Source organism: Emys orbicularis, chromosome 4 (assembly GCF_028017835.1).
Source record: "Emys orbicularis isolate rEmyOrb1 chromosome 4, rEmyOrb1.hap1, whole genome shotgun sequence".
Lineage (NCBI taxonomy): Eukaryota > Metazoa > Chordata > Testudines > Emydidae > Emys > Emys orbicularis.
Genome location: NC_088686.1, coordinates 148,407,110 through 148,426,611, shown reverse-complemented (window position 1 = coordinate 148,426,611; position 19,502 = coordinate 148,407,110). Strand labels below are relative to the sequence as shown.

Below are 19,502 nucleotides of genomic sequence, written 5' to 3'. Positions count from 1 at the left end.
CAGGAAAATTAACCCTCGCCCCATCCCCAGCATCCCACCAGCTGCTGTTAAAGGCTACATATTTCAATTTATACATCATCAGTCCCTCCTCCCAGCTAATTCTTTACCACCACCACTCCCTCTTTGAGAGCAGATCTTCATGCTATGATACTTCCTCGCCTTTCTTAGCCACTTTGACAAGCAGTAAAATAGTCAGCCATATTAACATCTCAAGTATCCTCACTGGATTCTGAGTTAGAACCCTTTAAAAGTACAGGGGGCTCTTCAAACCACTCCAAACCATTGTTGCAGGCTCTCTGCAAACTCAGGTAGGTCTCAGCAGAGGTCACACTCATTTTGAAGATTTTCTTCACAACTATCACAGAGGTTTTTTGGAGCTCCCCCCCCCCCTTTTTAAATTAAAGCTGAAATGCTACTGAACAATCAAGTTATGTCCTCCCCACCCTTCCTTTGAACTCCTGCAGGGTGTGTGCTCCAAACGTGGGGAAACATGTTTCAGACACCATGCAGAGAATACACAGTGCTCTGTAGGTCTGTGAGTATTAGACTGAATAGATAGATCTGGCATGTGGAAGATTCACTTTACAACTGGAGGAAAGGGACAAAAGCCAGGGACACAAGGGTTAAAAACAGAGGGAGTTTTCAATTAATCTGTTTCTGTTTGTGCACCACTTATAAAATATAATGCAGAGAATAAATGTGAAATGTTATTACACTCCTGTATTTTACCGAGTTGTTTTGCAGAAACAAAGCTATTTATTTACAAGTCTCTCTACTGGAGGGTTTTCCACAGCATCCCTCATCCCAGTATCTATGCAAATGAACATACAAAAGAAAAACAGCACACCAGTAAAGGAAGGAGACGCTGTAGAAAAGGGAAAAAGAAATGGATGCGGTTTGGCTTATCATGCTGCTCCAATGAAACACCAGGCAAGACGTCCTATTAGGAGACTTGTTTCTGTGATGCCAGAGTCTGGAGGTTAGTAAATTACAGCAATAAGAAACAAGCAGTGAACAACATATTGTAGGGGCCGCCTTGCACTGACTGAGGGGTAGGTTAGGGCAGTGGTTCTCAACCAGGGGTATGTGTACCCCGGGGGAACACAGAAGTCTCCCAGAGGGTGCATCAACTCAGCTAGACAGGTGCCTAGTGTTACAACAGGCTACATAAAAAGCACTAGGTAAGTCAGTATAAACTAACATTTCATACAATGACTTGTTTATACTGCTCTATATACTATACACTGAAATGTAAGTACAATATTTATATTCCACTTGATTTATTTTATAATTATATGGTACAAATGAGAAAACAAGCAATTTGTCAGTAACAGTGTGCTGTGACACTTTTTTTTTTTTTTTTGTATTTTTACGTCTGATTTTGTAAGCAAGGAGTTTTAAGGGAGGTGAAACTTGGGGTACGCAAAACAAATCAGACTCCAGAAAGGGGTACAGTAGCCTGGAAAGGTTGAGAGCCACTGGGCTAGGGGACATAACATAGCTCATCATTTCTAATGTCCTCCACACCAAATGCCGCTGTTACCCTGGTGTAAATCTAGAAATTTGGGGATCAGTGTGGACCAAGCTCCACAGTGAGAAACCTTCGTCTAAGGACCTGGGATTCGGGAAGTAAAATATTTTATTTATTTAGGAAAGCTAAAAAGAGTGCCCATCCATACGCTCTAAGCACCTTGACGTAAATTAACAACAGCACTTTAAAATCACTCACCGCCGGCTGTCTGGGGGAGACAAATCAGAGAGGCAGGGACAAGCGAAAATAGAGCTGTTGCCCCTCTGAACCCCAAGGGAACTCTAGGGGTCTACACAGTCCCTGAGATGTGGGGAGCAAAGGGAGTGGAGGGTGGATTCTGGGGTGGTGTCGGTGGAGATGCAGGGGGTCTCGGGATGTTGTAGGGAGGGCTGTGGGGATCTCAGGAGTGGTGGGGATGTGGGGTCACTGGGGAGTTGTAAGAGGAAGCACTGGAGGTTTGAAGGGTGGTGGGGATAGGGGGTCTTGGTCTTGTAGGAGGGGACAGTGGAGAGTCTAGGGGTGGTGGGGATAGAGGTTCTTGGGGTGTTGTAGGAGAGGCAGCGTGGTGCAGGGGTCTCCGTGGTGCTAGAGGGGAGTCAGTGAAGGGGTCTCGGGGGTGCTGGAGGGGTCAGTGGAGTACAGGGCGGTTGTGGTGCTGGAGGGGGGGGGGTCAGTGAAGGGGTCTCAGGGGTGGTGGGGTGCTGGAGGGAGCAGTGTTAGTTTAGGGGCAGCAGGTGCAGGGATTTTGAAGGTGCTGGAGGGGGGTCAATGATGGGGTCTCAGGGGTGCTGGAGGGGGCAGTGGGTTACAGGGGGGTTGGGTGCTGGAGGGGGCAGCGGGGTGCAGGGATTTTGAAGTGCTGGAGGGGGTCAGTGATGGGGTTTCGGGGGTGCTGGGGGAACAGTGGGGTGCAGGGGGTTTGGGGTGCTGGAGGGGATCAGTGATGGGGTCTCAGGGGTGCCAGGGGAACAGCGAGGTGCAGGTGTTTTGGGGTACTGGGGGACAGCGGGGTTTGAAAGTGCTGGGGGCAGTGGGATGCAGGGGGGTTAGGGTGCCGGGGGGACAGCGGGGTGTAGGGGGTTTGAAGGTGCTGAAGGGAACAGCGGGGTGCAGGGGTGTTGGGGTGCCGGGGGCAGCGGGGTGCAGGGGGGTCTCTGGGGTTGCCGGGGCGGGGCCAGCCCGGCGGATCCGCAGCCCTTGCGGCGGGGAGGCGGGGAGCGGAGCCGGCCCGCCCCCAGCGGAGCGCCAGCCGGCGGAGGCAGCATGCTGGGCAGGGTGCGCACGGCGGTGGCGCAGCTGGTGGGGGGCCTGGGCCCCGCGCCCGGCGCTCAGCCCCCTCGGGACTCGCCTGCGCCGCCCCCGGTCCCGCCCGGCCCCAGCGCCTGCCGGGGGCCGCCCGTGGGCGGCGGCTTCTCCAGACCAGCCTTTCTGCAGCTCACCTCGGAGGAGCTGCAGCGGGCGGACGATCACGCGGGCAGAGCCGTGCAGAGCCCCCGGGAGAGCTGCCGCCGCCTGCCCTGGAGCACCGGCTACGCCGAGTGAGCCGCGGGGCGCGCCGGGCTGGGCGGGGACACCGGGCAGATGATGCGGGCTGCCCGGGGCTGTCGGGCTCCGGGGGAGGGAGCTGGGCAGGGGAGTACCCGTGGGTGCGGAGAGCCATTGGCCCACCCTGCAAACCCGGTGCTGCAAGCCGGCAGCACCCCCAGTTCCAGCACCTGCGCTGCCAGGTGGCCGGGGACGGAGGGAGAAGGCCCCGCAGCTGGGTCCTGCATGTCCGCGGGTGCAGCTGCCCAGGGGACAAGGCGGGGTTTGGTTTGCACAGGGCGCTGCCGCGGGAACGGGACCCAGGCGCTCCTGTGCTGCGGGGTATCCAGCCTAAGGGCGCTGTGCTGCCTGACTCCCCCAGCGGGATCCCTGTCGAGAGAGGGTCCCCTTGACTCAGTCTGGGACCCTGAATCAGGAGTCCTGAACCAAAGTGTATAGTGGGGATGCTGAGAGCCATTGAACCAAAGTAAACCCTGTATGTGATGGAATCCACTTCAAGCCAGGGGGTGGCAGCACCCCTAGTTCCAGCACTTAGGCCCTGAATAGCTCCCTTGTTCCTGCCCCCGGGGGGTCTCTCCATGCGCAAACAGCAGCCCTGCCCCTCACTGGGAAAGCAGAACCAAGCATGCAGCAGTGTTTAACTCTCCAAGGGCACTCACTTTCCCCGGCTTATCCACTGCCTTGGCCACTCTGTGCAGTCACCGGTTGTGGCGCTTAGCATCTCCAACGCCTGTCACAGGTCAGAGCCAGACATTTAGCTGGAGGCACCGTTCTGCAGAAGCTGCAGACGCTTATGCACATGAGTAATCGGTGAGTGAAGTGAGTCTGAACACAGAAACACGAGTTAACAGGGAAGCCTGTTTGCAGGATCACGGCTGTGCTGTGGCCAGCTTCCCTCTAGAGGCCCTGACTCTTGCCGTTTACCAGAGGATTTTATATTTCTAGAGCCCTGGTGTGTAAACTGTTCAATGAATGGCTGCACATCGTTCTGTATTACAATTGCCATACTGCTGAGAGGCCCCACAGTGCTGGGGCCTCTGCGCGCACAGAATGAAAAGGTGATTCCTCTCCCAGAGAGTCTACAATGTGGGAGTTTAATTTTTAGCAGTATTTTTTGTATTAGCTGAGATGGAGTAAAGCAAAGGTCCGCACTGCCTTAGAGATGTCTGCCCACTTTCATTTCCTCCCCTGCAGTTTCAAACCTGTGGTATTGCTAAACGGAAGCTCTGTTTGTTTTCATTCTATCACAAGTTCCATTGAGGTTCCCTAAGGTCTTTTGACACCCTGACACGGCAAGACAGCTCCTCTTAGTTGTAAGAAGGTTACTGGGGCTCAGCCTTGAGATAAAATCTATTGTAAATATCGTCATCTAGTTGGCCAAGCGTCAAGTGCTGACTCTGATTCCATTTGTTGCCTGTCCTGGAAGGCACAAGTTATGTTTTCCTTTTAAATGAATTATTATGGGCTTACCTGTGTACCTGCGTAGGTGAAACAAATACCTTCTGCAGGGCAGCAAACCTGATGGGCCCGTGCCTGCTGCCCTCCCACTGAACGGTGTCTTTAGCCCCAGGCCTACAAAGACTTACCTGTTAGCTTAGCTTTTTGCAGGTGAGCAGTCACATTGCCATAGTGGGATGACGCGCAGAGTAAGGTGTTATTCCGGGTGAATAAGGGTGTTGGAACCTGGCCCTAAGAAAAGTCAAAAGTAGATTTGAGAGGAGCCGGGCTGTGCTGTTTGGGCTTTTGGTTTGCCCTTTTGTCAGCTGGATATACAGCCCTTGTCATTGCAGTATCCAAGTGCCTCACAATCTTTAATGTATTTACTGGATGTATCTCACATTATCCCTTTTCACAGGTGGGGAACTGAGGCTCAGAGAGACTGAGCTTCCCAAGATCACAGAGGAGCAGGGACTTGAATCCCAGGCTCCTGGGAAGGAGCCACTTCACACTTCCTCTTTAAAGACCTGCTCCTATCATGCTCATTGGGAGCAGGAGAGGCCCCCTAAGCTAACTTGGCTGTATTACCTGGACCGTTTCCAGAGACGTTAGGCCAGTCAGGTCACTTCATCTCCTTGGGAGGAGCACAAGGGACCCTCCCGCAGCCTGGCCTTTTTTGGCTTTGTCACCTCCGTCCTGTAGCCGGCCCTGAGACTTTTGAAATGCCAGCCATGAAGCGGGTAAAAACTAGACTTAATGGGGAATTCTTTGCAAAGGCCTCCTCTTAAGCTAGGAGAGAGGCCGGGAGGAGGTGTATGTTATTGGTGACAAGGACCTTAGATAATCAGGGGTTCATTTCAATGTGTTTTTTTGTCTGGTGCCTGCTCTGCTGCTTTTCACAGTGGTACGTGTTGTCACTGCTAGTTTTCTGGACCTGGATTTTCCAAGCACTCCCTGTTTTCTTTTCTATCCTGTTAGTGCTGCACACAGCTCTGTTATTGTCAGAAACATCACTTCCCTGTAGGGTATTACAGTGAAACCTACCTTCAAGTGACCACCCCAGGGATAAGCAAAGATGGGTCATCTAGTAGAAATTTGTCTTTAATTAAAGAGTGGGAGGGGGGAAGTACTGGAAATCTTGGAGAAGCTATAAGATATTTTTGTAAAATGATATATTTTAGAGGTGGCCCCTGGTGGTGCTGTTTCACTATCATAAACAGCAGTCACTGTCTTAGACTTTGGCATTATTATGGTTCTGAAATTACCATCTTTCTTGTTTGTTTACACACAGTTGGGGGTTTTTTGCTCACAGTTTGTGATGGTAACAAGCCAAAGCTTGGATGGGTTTTTCTGGGTTTCTTTCCAACTTCTGAACTCTTTGAAATGTTACTTGCTCCAGTGCGGTAATGGGGATAGAAAACCCTGCACTTGAGTTCTCAGAAGTAGGAACCTTTCAGACTATTAGAGGAACTCGTTAAAAGCACCCTTCAGTTTAGCTCTGACTGCTTCTCCTGCATGTGACACCATTCCTTCCCTATAAACCACTTAAAGAGCTGCTGCCCAAAGAGCACTTCTTGTTTTGCATATCTACAACTTCCTCCCACAAAGCGGGTTTTGCAATCGAGATCTGAAATTTGCTTAGCAAGGGGGGATAGCTTAGTTAATGTCACTCTGTTTGCAAAAGTTTCTGCTGGTACATCTTGCCTGCCCACTTCTGCTTAAGCAAACCAGGCTTTCCGTGGGGCACTGAGGATTTTGGAACACACTGGAACGTGACCTAACCCATTCGCAGAGGACCTGTGGCAGCCAGACTTGGTGTGTGTATCTTGCACACGACTGCAGCCAAGGCTTGTAGCAGGTTCTGAGTCAGAAGCTTTGCCTGATGCACAGGAAGGAACAGCCTGCCACAAGAGCTAGCTGGTCTCAGTGGGCAGTTGTTCTCTGCGTGCTGTATAACCAGGGGGAGTGAAGGACTGGCTGGCGCCTGCCGTGTCTCTCTGCAGTCACAGAGTGAAATCCGCTGATAAATGGAGTGTTTGCCCCAAATCATTGTCTCTCTCATCTCTTTCGGTTCCCCCTAGGGTGATAAATGCTGGGAAGAGCCAGCACAATGAGGATCAAGCCTGCTGCGAGGTGGTGGTGGTGGACAGGAGATGCAGTCCGAGGTGTAACCCAGCGCCCAAGGAATGCACAGGGGAAGCGGAGGGGGTGAGCAGTATAAACAGTGGAGGCCGGGATCCTCGCAGGGCTTCCTGTAATTCTCACGCTGACTCTCTGCGCCACGCCCTGCTCCTGCCAGGGTCCAGGCAAAATGGCTTTGGAAACGCACATGCAAAATTCCATCCGCTGCGTGTGCTGACAGGGGAGGTCACACGGGCCTGGGCCCCTTTGGGGTGCGATTGGATTTCAGTCCATTCAGTGCTTGGCCTCGCTAGGGGAAGGGGCCGCTTGTGGCAGGGAACTGCGCTGAGGCCACCAATAAATTGATTTCGCACAAGCCACTGAGCAGCCAGCTTGGTCAGTCTCCTCGTGGGCGGGACTAGAACTGTCCTGGGATCAATGCCTTGGGCCAGCCAAGCCCCAGCCCTGTGACCCTAACCTCCCTGCTCAGTTGTGCCCACCCTCTCTTCCCCCTTGTTTTCCTCCCAGGGGAATTCCCTAACTGTCCCGTTTCTCCCAGCAGGGCAGGAAGGACCTTTGCTTCCACTATTGGGGCTTGTTTGACGGCCACGCTGGCAGCGGTGCCGCTGTCATGGCATCCAAGCTGCTTCACCTTCACATCTGCGACCAGCTCAGGGACCTGGTGGATATCTTACAGGACTCCTCCCCTCCCCCGCTCTGCCTGCCGAGCGATTCCCGGGCACTCCCGGCTGAGCGGAACCGGGCCCCCCTCGCACAAGCGGATGCAGAGCTCCGCAATGATGCCCTGCCCCGATTCCACCTGGAGAAGGCAGTCTCTCACGAAAGCCTGGTGATCGGTGCAATCGAGAACGCCTTCAAGCGGATGGTGAGCGAGCTGGGGAGCGTGCAGCCCCAGAGCAGGAGGTGGAAGGGGAGGAGCTGGGTAGAGAACTGTCTGAGGAGGAAATGCCTGTAAACCTCTCCTCCCCACAACATACATGGCACAGTTAACCTGTGGAACTCACTGCCACACAGATCACCGAAGCCAGGAGCTCAGCAGGATGCCAGAAAGGATTTGGCCTGTCTGGGGCTAATGAGCGCATCCACAGTTACAGCAGGGAGGAGAAAAGTTCTCTCCGAGCGTTCCTTGCTCTCCCCAAGCCCTGTCTCCTCCCCTGCAGCCTGCGCTGTGTGCAGATTGGCCCCGTTGCTGGAGGTGCTCTGCTCAGGGGTCGTGCCACACGAGATCAGCTTCTCCCACTGCGCCACGCGATGCCACGTCCTCTTCGTCACCATTAACAACAGGAAGCATTAAGGCCCCCGGCGGGAGGGAGGCTGACGTGTCATTTCTGTCTCACACGGAGACTGCCTCACGGCACCCAAGGGAGCAGCTCGGAGAAGCCTAACCCAGCTCTGCACAAGCAGCTCCCAGGCTGTTTTTTCTTTGCGGCTACTTTCCCAAGCCCCCAGCAGGCTGAGGGAAGCCACTCTCTGCAGGACTCCCCTCTCCCCAGCCTGCCCCCGGGAGAACCACAAGGGGAACCCAGGCGACACCCCACTTCCCATAGGAACCACTGTGTCCAGCGCTGGCTGGCCGGAGCCCCTGGGATCAGGCAGGGGGATGTGCCCTGGCCCTGGCCGAGCAGCTGCGTTCCAGCTAGAACGTACGCTCATTTCCTTTAGCAGCCAGTGTGCTGATGGGACAGCAGAGGGCTATTTTGGTCTGCTGGGGCATGTGCTTGGCTAGCTGCAGTCTCTGGACTCAGGAGCCTGACCCTGTCTTTGCTAACCCCCGCTGGTGCTGAGAGCTCAGCCAGTGCCTTGGAGATGACGCATGCTTGGCCTGCCTGGCACTTTATTTTGCCTAGACCTGGGCCCCATATGCAGTGCCAAGCGTCCCGTGTGCATGGGGGGCAGGCAAGACTGGCCCCACGCACCCAGCAGCAGGCACAGGGCTGGCAATGGTGCTCAGCCATGTGAGTGAGGGTGCAATCGATAAGGGAGAGGAGGATCTGGCGTTAACCCTCTCGCTGCTGCTCCTGGCTGTGGCCGAGCATGGCAGTTGCAGAGGTTGGGGGTGGGGAGGGTACAGGACACCCACCTCCCAGGGTCAGGAGGCTGAGGGCAGAATGAGGAATTAACCAGGGAGACATGCGAGAACAGCAAAGGTGTTCAGGCCGAAGAGCTTTCGGCATACGGGGGAGGGCGGATTGGCGCTGGGGGGCCCTTGCCCAGCTGAGGGCACGCTGGAGGGCCTGTTGCAGCGGTAACCCCTGCTCCATGTGTGCGGGTATTTCCCACCCACCGTCTGGTTCAGCAGCCTGCCTAGAAGAGCCCTGCTCTGTCTGGGGCCCTGACGTCTCTCTTTGAGCTGCCTCCATCTGTGGATTCGTCTTGCTGTCTGTCTCCGCAGGATGAGCAGATTGAGCGGGAGCGGACGACCCGGCTCGTGGCAGGAGGCTGCTGCGCCCTGGCTGTGGTTTACCTCCTGGGGAAAGTCTACGTGGCAAACGCAGGCGACAGTAGGTAGGAGACAGCGAGTGTGTACAGGGGCCAGTATCTGGGCCAGGGCAGCTGCAGTCACAGTGTGACTATGGACTGAGGCTACATCTACACTACGGGGGGGGTCGATTTAAGATACGCAAATTCAGCTACGCGAATAGCGTAGCTGAATTCGACGTATCAGATCCGACTTACCCTGTTGTGAGGACGGCGGCAAAATCGACTGCCGCGGCTCCCAGTCGACGGCGCTTACTCCCACCTCCGCTGGTGGAGTAAGCGCGTCGATTCGGGGATCGATTGTTGCGTCCTGACGAGACGCGATAAGTCGATCCCCAAGAGATCGATTTCTACCCGCCGATTCAGGCGGGTAGTGTAGACCTAGCCTTAGACTCCTTCGCTGCCTGCTGGAAATGGGTCTGACCCCCCACCTCCAGTCACTGACTGATCGAGGAAATAAACACACCCATTTAAAAAAAAAAAAAAAAAAAAAAAAGCTTGGAAGGCATGTGACAGCCCAGGAGAAACCCTCCTCGTCACAGCTACTGGCCAGGCGTGGATCCCAAAGCCTGGGGCTGGGGCTGATGAGGGTGCTGCACCGCATGCCTCTGCATACAGCTGTAAACGGCAGGTTCGTGCACTACCACAGGGGTGTTTCAATAGCAAACTGTCCAGAGCTGTAGGTAATGGCGGAGCAGCAGAGTAAGCCCTGAAGGAAGGAATGCTGGTGTCCTCCCGTCGGCCCGGTGCACTCGGGTAGTGTAGAATTGCCTCCTTTAACTCGGGATTTGATTCCTTAAGCTCCAGACACCTTCCTTGGCAGCACCTTGTTGTGTGTGATTAAAAACGGGGGGAGTGGGTCTCTGGAGTGAGTTCTTTTGTTCCCCTAGCAGTATTTCCTAACAGCCCTTTCCGCTGCATGCGTTACATATTGTTGTAAATCAGACTCCAGGCCTGACCTGCATTTCACACCGTAGCCGGCTGGAGGGGAGTGAAAATCCCCCTGGGGGAGATGTGCAGGAGCGCCTGGGCGTATGCCTCCATGGCAAGGAGAAACCACTGAGTCTCGGAGCCCTGCAGGGCTAAAACTCACAGCGTGGCCGTTTGGCCTCAGGCTGGAGCCCAGGCTCTGACACCACCCGTGTTGTGGGGTCTCAGAACCCGGGGTCCAGACTGAGCCCAAACGGCCCCGCTGTCCGAGCCAGGCCAGCCACTGCTGTGCCACGCGTATTTTATTGCAGTGTAGATGGACCCTGTGTGTCTGAGCCCAGGGGTGCAGGCACTTTTTGTACCCATGTAACTATTTTGATTGGGGGCGGGGGGGGATAGTTTCAATGGTGCAAAACCTGTGTGTAGATAAGCCCTTAGGCACTTGCAATCTAAATCTTATTTACAAAAGCTCCTATGTGACTTAGGTGCTTAAGTACTAGTGGAAATCAATGGCATTTAGGCTCCTAAATCACTTAGGTACTTTTGAAAATTGTACCCCCCTTGCATAAATGTCACCCCAGCAAATGTGGGTGTTGGTGGAATTTGTTGTTTGGGGGGGCGGGGGGGGGGTGAACTTGGTGCCCTGCATAGGGGCGTTTCACGCCCAGCTGAGCTGCTGTAGGAGCGAGTTGAAGGAGGCTGTGAGTGGCACTGCCAGCTGATGAAGCTGGGCCGGGGGGGAGCCACCGGTCTGGAGAGGGTCTTGCTGAAGCTCTCTGTTGACCACTGGCCAGGAAATGCAGCGAGGCGGTGGAGTAGGCCAGGCTGTGACTGTCGTCAGTGTGAACCCTGCGTTGCTGGAGAGCCCTGTGCTGCCGTGTTGCTGCGTGGAAGGTGCTCATGCCAAATGGAGGAAGCATCTTCCGTCACGGCTGCGGGTAGCTGGAGGGAGCAGGCATCGGTTTCATCTCCAGCAGCTTCTAGTGGCCTCAGCAGGCCTCTCACGAGGGGGGGAGGGATAGCTCAGTGGTTTGAGCATTGGCCTGCTAAACCCAGGGTTGTGAGTTCAATCCTTGAGGGGGCCACTTAGGTATCTGGGGCAAAAATCAGTACTTGGTCCTGCTAGTGAAGGCAGGGGGCTGGACTTGATGACCTTTCAAGGTCCCTTCCAGTTCTAGGAGATGGGATATCTCCATTAATTATTTTATTATTTATTATTATCCTCTCCACGCTGCCAGCTGCTGTCCCATGCGTGGGTCTGGGCAAAGTGTCCCAGATAGTGAGATCCAGCTTGGCCGGAAGAGGCCCATCTCTTGTGTCCCTGTTGGAGTGCGGCTCCTGGTAACCGATCCAACGTGCTGCTCTGGGCTCCCACGTTCAGCTCTGTCCGTGGTGCTTGGTTAAACGAGGAATTCCCCCCATGCGCGCACAGTTGCTGGTGCTGCAGACTCCCCCTGCCAGCCGAGAAGTGGGCTGTGTTCTTCCTGGCCAGGAACAGAGGCGGCCGTGCCAGGGAAGTCAGTTAAGGGTCCTGCTGGGGGGCACGAGGCAGAGTAGAGCCCATGTCTCTCTCCTGCAGCTGTCCCTGCCCTCTGCACAGGCACTAGTATAACGCTGGCTTCACCGGGCAATGGCTGGGGGTGGTTCTTGGTGCCGTTTCTGTTGCAGGAGCGGGGGGAGCCCCAGTCGGGGGTCGGGCCCCATCGTGCTAGGGCCTGAGTGCTCACATGTAGTGGAAGGACGGCCCTTCCCCTAAGGAGCTTGCCGTCTAACCGAGCCAACAGGTGGGGCAGCAGGGGGACTGTGGGGTGGCTGTGGCTCAGAGTACGCACAGGGGCTAGAACCTGCTGCATAAGTGAGCGCCGTTCCCACACAGACATTGACCGGCCCCGTAATGTCGACCAGCCGCTTCTCATCCATTGGCTGGCGACGCTGGGATCCTTCCAGAGCGACGGCGGCAACCGAGTCAGGGTCTCTGCTTTACCTCTGATCAGGGAAGCAAACACCGAGCGGGCCCCAGGAGTGCCTGCAGCAGTCGCACAGTGCGTGGAGAGGACCCCGCTGCCATAGAGCACAGCGAAAGCCAGAGATCCAGCCAGGCACTGACGCCCAAGGACCTTGGCTGCACTTAGTAACCTCTGGCCAGGTGCCGTGAGCAGCTTTTTTTACATATCCACTGAACAGCCCATCCTGTCTTGCACAGCACCGGCAGTGAACAAGTAACACAGGATAATATTCCCCGCGTATCCTGTCTGTGAACTGCCAAGGAGTTCTGCATGCTCCCTGTCCCGCTCTCCTGTTAACGATGCCTCCGTGACCTTAATGCAGATCCTTTTCACACAGCCAGCCGCCACTGCTCCACTTTCCACCCTAGATTATTTTCTCCGTCCCCCTTTCTACTTTTTATTTTTTAACCCCTGTGGTCTCCCTGAGACAGACTGCGCCCCCCATGCCTGCCTCTCCCAATAGCAGCTTCGGGGGATTCGCAGTAGTGTAGCCAGCAACTGGTTCTTGAGCTCAGGGCTGGTGGAATCTGAACGCAGCAGATACAAAAATACACAATGGCGAATAGACAGTGTGAGACACCTCGCTCCTCAAAGGTGTGTTGTGCAGTAAATAAACCAGGAGCCTCCGGCAGGTCTGGAGGGAGCCCACGGTAACGTTCCTCCTTTAGCTGTGAAATGAGAGAACAGCCGCTTTCCCTTTCTCACTAATCTCATCATTCCATATTTCATTGCAGGGCCATTATCATCCGTAACGGGGAAATCATTCCAATGTCCAGGGAGTTTACTCCAGAAACAGAGAGGCAGAGGCTACAGTTTTTAGTAAGAAAGAACTTTCTTCTCATCTGATTCCTTCCAACCTCCCCCCCCACTGCTGACCGTCTTGTCTCTGTAACCAGATGAGCAGGGCAGCTCACCGGGCAGTTGTGCAGCTGGGGAAATGGCTACAGTGCAAGTCACACTGAGATTACTTGTGTGAGGTTTGTTCGCTAAATACGACCCCTCGGGTGAATCAGCAGCGGTTTCCTTCTGCCCCAGATTGTGAAATAAGTGCAGTTTGGCGGGGCCTGGATGGGGGGTTGGGGCCTCATTAGTTCCAATCCAGTCCCACGTCGGACTGTCTCGGGGGTTGGGGAATGGCATATGAGCTCTTTACCCTCTAGGGCACTGGGTCCAGGCCAGGTTGGCAGTTACGCTGACTCAGAGCTGTCTGGGGACCCCTGGGAGCGAGTCAGTGGTCTCAGCCCGTTCTCTCTTGCGCGGACAAACCTCTCATGTAGCAGCCTCAGCAGAGAGGCCGAGGGCTGAACAGGCCATGGAGACCGAACTCCTCTCACCCCTAGGTCTGAGCAGGCCAGCGAGGGGAGCACTTGCCTTGCTATGGCTCGTTCTGCGTTCACGCTGGGCGTAGAGAGGGCAGCGCTCTCCAGAGTTGGCAATCTGCCTCCTCGCGCCAGCACAGAGCCAATGGACTGTGTGCCATGCCCGAGGTAGAGAGATGGGAAGGGCGAGGCCCCTCTGATATTTATTTAGTGCTGTCTCATTCCCCAGTCTCCTGGACGGTACACATTGCCCCTCCCTTTGTCCATCACGTTCCCAGGCCCCATAGTTCTCCTCTGGAGCAGCAGGTGATGGGAGACTCTGCTAATGCCAAGTCTTGATTCTGCACCCCGGTGCCTGCTACAGCACTAGGAAAACAGATCAAGTCTGAGCATTGCTTTTGTGGTTCCTGAAAGCTTCCCTCTCCAGTTTGCCTTGGAAAAATCACTCTGCTGCAAAACAAAACTTGATACAGTTGTAAAGAAAACCCCCCACAGTGAGGGGGAGGGAGAAGGTGACATAGGAGTTAGCTGAGGTTTTGCTGGACATGTTTCCTGGCTCCGACTCTACCTTGGAAAAACCCCAGGAGGTTTCCTGTCCTCAGCTCTATTTTCAAACAGCCCCGGAAAGGAGGAAATTGCATCCAGCAGTGGAGTCTCTCCAATTGGCTGGGGCAGAAAAACGGAGCAGTCAGAAAATCAACCCTCTATTTGCCCCATGGGCTGGGGTGACTCGATTTCAGCCCAAGTCCTTTTGTAGGGTTTGTATCCAACAAGTACCCTCATAATAATGCAGGAAACTGCAGCAATGCTGCTGTAAGCTGCAGTGTTTCGGACCAGTACTCCAGACCATTACACAAGTTAAACGGAGGGCATTTATTTCACAGTTAGACTTCTGGTCCTATCGATAGAAAACACAGCCCCGGGGAACAGCCTTCCTTCCAGCAGAGATTGTCTGCAGCTCTGCGCTGGATTCCCTCACCTCCCGCTCTCGGCTTTTCCTCTGCTAAGTCATTCGGCATTTGCTAACATTGTTCGACTCCCCCCCACCCCATGTCCCTCCCTGCATTTCGGCACTGGGTCTCTCTTATCCCTGCACTCTGGTGCAATGTGATAATTGCATGTCAAAGTTCCCTGCCCCACTGGTGTGGCTCCAGGGGTGGGCTGATGCAGAAGATTCCCTTGTAAGCTTGAGCAGACAACTCATTGGCTAGGGGTCTGCTGGGGGAAATTTGCCTTTGTTTAGAGCAGTGGTTCGCACTCTGTGGTCCATGGACCATCCCGGACCCATGGAGAAATATGGGACTAAAGGTTTTGGGGGGTGGGAAGGGAATTGGGTCCCTGAGGAGATCCCTCTCTTTGCAGAATGAAACCGTTGGGAACCTTCACATGGGCGCTGTTTAAACGTCCAAGGAAATATTCAGTAACGACGGGACATTGTTGACAATGGCGCCGCCCACAGAGGCTAGTTCAGTATCTAAATCCCAGCGTTTCCTCTTGTTGTGTCTGGGCAAATGAACAGGAGGGGTTGGCAGAGGCCATGGCGTTAATCATGGCCCGGAGGCTCCGGCTGAGAGAAGAGAAGTCACTGCCTGTTGCATTTCACTTGCCATCTCTGAGCCCCAGAGTTGGGCCAGTGTTTGCTGTCTGTACCCGGTGCCCCTGTCTCGTCTCTGCTAGTTCAGAATTCAGGCTGGTGGACTGACTGTCTCTTGCCCTACTCCGCCTCGCCATTGCAACCCACGGGTGACCTCTGGGTACCTGAACTGGACCTGGGTGCATTTCAGCCTCCCCCGGAATTTTCTCTCTTGCATATTTCAGCCAGACCCTCTGGGCCAGTTATTGCAAAGCCCTTTCCAGATCAGCATGGGCAAAGGCCCCCGTTGACATCACGAGTGGCATTTGTGCCCAGAACTACATGGAGCCGCTCTGCTCTCACGTGGAACTGGGGCTTTCCGGTGCAGTGCTGGGAGGTGGCTGCCCTGGAAAGATACCCTGCGGGCTTTCCAGTCGCAGTGAGATGTGTTGCTGTTGTCCCCAATAATAAAAGCCATTTTAGCCCCTTTCCTGGCGGTGTCTGGCCCATTCGCTGTACCCCTCTGAGGAGTGACCCAGGGAACCCCAAGCCCATTGAAATCAGAACCATCCTCTCCAGGACGCTTATTGGAAGCCATCAAACATGAGTCAGACCTTCATGAAATAGGGCAGCGCAGCTGCAGCTGGAGAAAAGGCTGTTGGTAGCCAAGCTGTGTTGCCTTGGGACCAGCATACGGTGCCCTTGCTGCAGTGCAGAGGGGGTTGATGTGCCCAGGAGCCCGGCCTGAACGTTTGCCTTTGCTCTCAAAGCCCAGTGTCTTAATGAGCTGGAGAACGATGTGCTGTGGGCCCCCTCTCCAGCATAGCCCCTGCTCCGTGCCTGGGGCCCAGGCTGTGTGTCTTGTTTACGTTCACAGGGCGCCGCTGGGTTTTGCGGCTGAATCTGCTGTTTTCTCCCCTCAGGGGTTTTTGAGACCTGAGCTGCTGGGGAATGAGTTCACGCACCTCGAGTTTCCCCGGAGAATTCAGCACAAGGAACTGGGGAAGAAGATGCTGTACAGAGACCAGAACATGAATGGCTGGTAAGGCCACTAACCTGCTCGTTACACTTTGCGCCAGCTGATGACTTAGCTGCTTAGACCCTCCTGCCCCTGTCAAAGAGAAATGCAGCCGTACCCTGTCTGTGGGTTCAGCTGCACCTGTTGGCAGCTGCCAGCGTAGGCAGGGCCTGAGTGTCTGACGGGCTCAGGCTTCTCTGTTGAAAACAGCCCAGGATGCTGCTGGAAGCTTTACCTGCCCCGTAACAGGTCATCTCCCTGTTTGTAACCAGGGCCTATAAAAGGATAGAAGAGGACGACCTGAAGTTTCCGCTTATCTACGGAGAAGGTAAAAAGGTAAAGGAACTGCAGGTGTGAGATACGGACTGACACATTCCCCAGGGTACAACCTGAACTGCTGGGATGCCTTCTCCACTGCTTTACTGTCAGAACAGCCACCCCCCAGGCTCTGCTCACACACTGGCATGTCACGTCACTCCCAACTGAATACATGAATGCTCTCCCAGCCAGCCGTGAACAGATACAGGGCGAAATCTGCATCTCTCTCAATCCCAGCCTTGCCCCCCAGAAATGTGCATCTTGCACTGGCCAGTAGCCCACTGGACCGTACAAGCTCATAATTAGCCCGTCATTTCAACAATGGGTAATGAATGTGCACCAGCCCTGTTGACCTGAGTAGAGATTTCCCAACCACTTCAATCAAACACACTGGTTTAGATAAAACAATACAAGAAGTTTATTAACTAGAGGAAGGTAGATTTTAAGTGATTTACAAGTGCTAAGGCATTAAAGTCAGAGTTGGTTACAAAAGAAATAAAAAAATAAACATGCAGGCTAATTCCTAAATGTTACCAAGACTAATAGGATTAAAAGCACAAAGGTTTATAGAGCATAAGCTTTCATTTCACTCTATATGCATCCGAAGAAGTGGGCTGTAGCCCACAAAAGCTTATGCTCTAATAAATTTGTTAGTCTCTAAGGTGCCACAAGTACTCCTGTTCTTTTTGCGGATACAGACTAACACGGCTGCTACTCTGAAAAAGGTTTATGTTACCCAAAAGCTTTCAGCAGTCTGTACTGGCTGGAAAACCTCCAGGCCAGGACCACTCCCCCCTAGTTCAATGATGCACATTTGTCTTTCAAGCAATCTTGCTGCCTGGAATAGAGATGGGGGAGGAGAGGTAATTTGTGTGTTTGAGTTCTCCATTCTTATTCCTTTTTCCCCTCCTTGAGGATTACCCCCAGCTGGGGGGTAGACAAAACAGTCCCCTGTGCACATGAAATTCAAAATGTCTTTTAGGTGAATTTTAAATTTCTTGCCTACACCTTCTGTGTACGTGAAGTTTGAGCAGTCTTGGAGATGACATGTAAATTCTTTATGTACAGTCTCCATTGCTGGTGAAAGGTTGTTTCAGCAATTAATAATTTTCTAACACCTGTGGCCAGTCCTTTGTTGTCTCTGAGGAGCTAGTCTGTAGGCATTCCTCAGAATTACAACATATTTCAGTAACAAACATATAGTAAAATCTCATAGCTTTACACACATTTTAACATGACGGTGATGTTCAGTAAATTACAAGTTTTTAAATGATACCTCACAAGGTCAACTTTGTATGAAATATATCATAGCCATATAAAAGTGGTGAACATGGGGTACAGTGTGTCATAAAGACACAATCCCCATTGAACAGGGAGGCCAGGAGTTTAGAGGGGTCACAGAAATCCAGGCATGGAGCTGGGACATTAGAGTCTGCAATGGTTTGGGGGGACTCTTCTTGTCTGGCTTCTGCTGGTGGGTGGGTTGTGGGGAGATTTCTGTCTCTGAAGGTTTAAATTCCAGCCCTGTTTTCTCTAGTGAGCCCAAGGGCCCACTCAGGCCCCCTGCAGATGCACTGACTGCAGCACCCACCGTGCGTGCATTTCCCTGGAGCCAAGGGGGAGCAGACAGTGAAGCTGTTTGATTTGCTTTCCCGCCAGGCACGGGTGATGGCAACAATCGGGGTCACGCGGGGCTTAGGAGACCACGACCTCAAGGTGTACAACTCCAATATCCACATCAAGCCTTTCCTCTCCTGTGTCCCTGAGGTGAGTTTGGCCGGCCCGCTGTCCTCCTCCCCAGAGTTACCCGCAGTGGCTGGTGCTAGGTAATGTGAGCGAATTCAGTGCTCACCTCAGGGAGGGGCTTTTAGCGATAGGGTCATGTGGGCTGGCACCACGTGAGTTCTGCCACGGCACCTCTGTCCTGCCCTTACGCAGCCCCGGTTATTCCAGTCCTGGGCCCGTCACACAGCTCTGCCATTGCCCCCGGCCCAGCCGTCTGCCTGAGGCATTCATTCCCCATAATCGGGGTAGTTGAGCGCCTTGCAGAGTTTAGTTCAGTTATCCTCCCACACCCCTGTGAGGCAGGGCAGGGCTGCCATCCCTGCTGGACAGAGGGGGAGCTGGGGCCGCGTGTCTGGGTGTGGAGGACAATGCTTTGCTTGGTCTCCCTTCTGTCTCCTCTCTGCCCTTCTGAGCCCAGTTGGGACAGGGAGATGACTCTGAAAGCGACAGCGAGATAGGAACCCTTGGGATCCCCGTTTGCTGGCTGGAGCAGCTCCTGGGGGAGACGGGCCAGGGCATGGTGCTGTGACGCAGGGCAGGGCAGGAGCTCGACAGGCCCTTTCTGAAGTGCAATAGCAAGTGGCTGGTGTTTGCTCCGAGCCCCTCTCCGGCGCCCATGTTTGCTCTGAGCCCCTGTCTCTCGCCAGGTCAGAGTTTACGACCTGACGCAGTACGAACACTGCCCTGACGACGTGCTGGTCCTGGGCACCGACGGGCTCTGGGACGTGACCAATGACCGGGAGGTGGCTGACGTGGTCACGGAAGTGCTGATGAGCTACGAGCCAAACGACCCCTGCAGGTGAGTCGAGGGGGCCGGGCGTATTGTCCCTGGAGTGAAGGCGTGGGCGGGATGGCTGCAGTGCGGAAGGGGGCCCTGCTGTCCCAAACGCCCAGCGCTCCCGGCTTGCCGCCATCGTTCCCTTTCAGGCTACAGTTCCCACAGCCTGCTGTTGTCTCGCCTCAAAGGCACCGTGTCACAGCCGTGTGTCCCCGGGGGTGGGGCTGGATGCTGCTTCCCACAAAGCACTGGAGCGGGCAGGAGGGGTCATCTGAGAGCAATGTATTCCTCTCACCTCCCCACACGGTCTCCCACAGGCCCCACAGAGCTTGACACCCCCCCCCCCCCAGCCATCCCCTTTCTCACCAGGGCGTACGGTCGGCCTCAGTAGGGGGCTCTAGGATGGGGGATCTGCCCCAAGTGTGGATGGCGGGGGGAGGGAGCCTTTGCTACTGACTGGCTGCCTCCGTTCGTCGTCCCCGGCGGTGCTGCAGGTACACCAGGGCCGCCTACAAGCTGGTGGTGAGGTCCAGAGGGGTGCTGAAGGAGCGAGGCTGGCGGCTGGCCAACGACAAGCTGGGTTCCGGAGACGACATCTCCGTCTTCGTGATTCCTCTGGGCGGCCCCGGCAATTACACGTGA

The 19,502-nt window shown here is 54.5% G+C and overlaps 1 protein-coding gene across 1 annotated transcript; it reads left to right on the top strand.

The window, feature by feature from the left end:
* The first annotated feature begins 2,794 nt into the window (after window positions 1–2,794).
* PPM1J (protein phosphatase, Mg2+/Mn2+ dependent 1J) lies at window positions 2,795–19,502 on the top strand. The gene is made up of 10 exons (XM_065403813.1): window positions 2,795–3,069; window positions 6,595–6,721; window positions 7,197–7,520; window positions 9,048–9,160; window positions 12,804–12,888; window positions 15,885–16,003; window positions 16,252–16,315; window positions 17,957–18,064; window positions 18,730–18,881; window positions 19,355–19,502. The coding sequence occupies exons 1-10, from the start codon at window positions 2,795–2,797 to the stop codon at window positions 19,500–19,502; spliced, it is 1,515 nt and encodes a 504-aa protein (XP_065259885.1).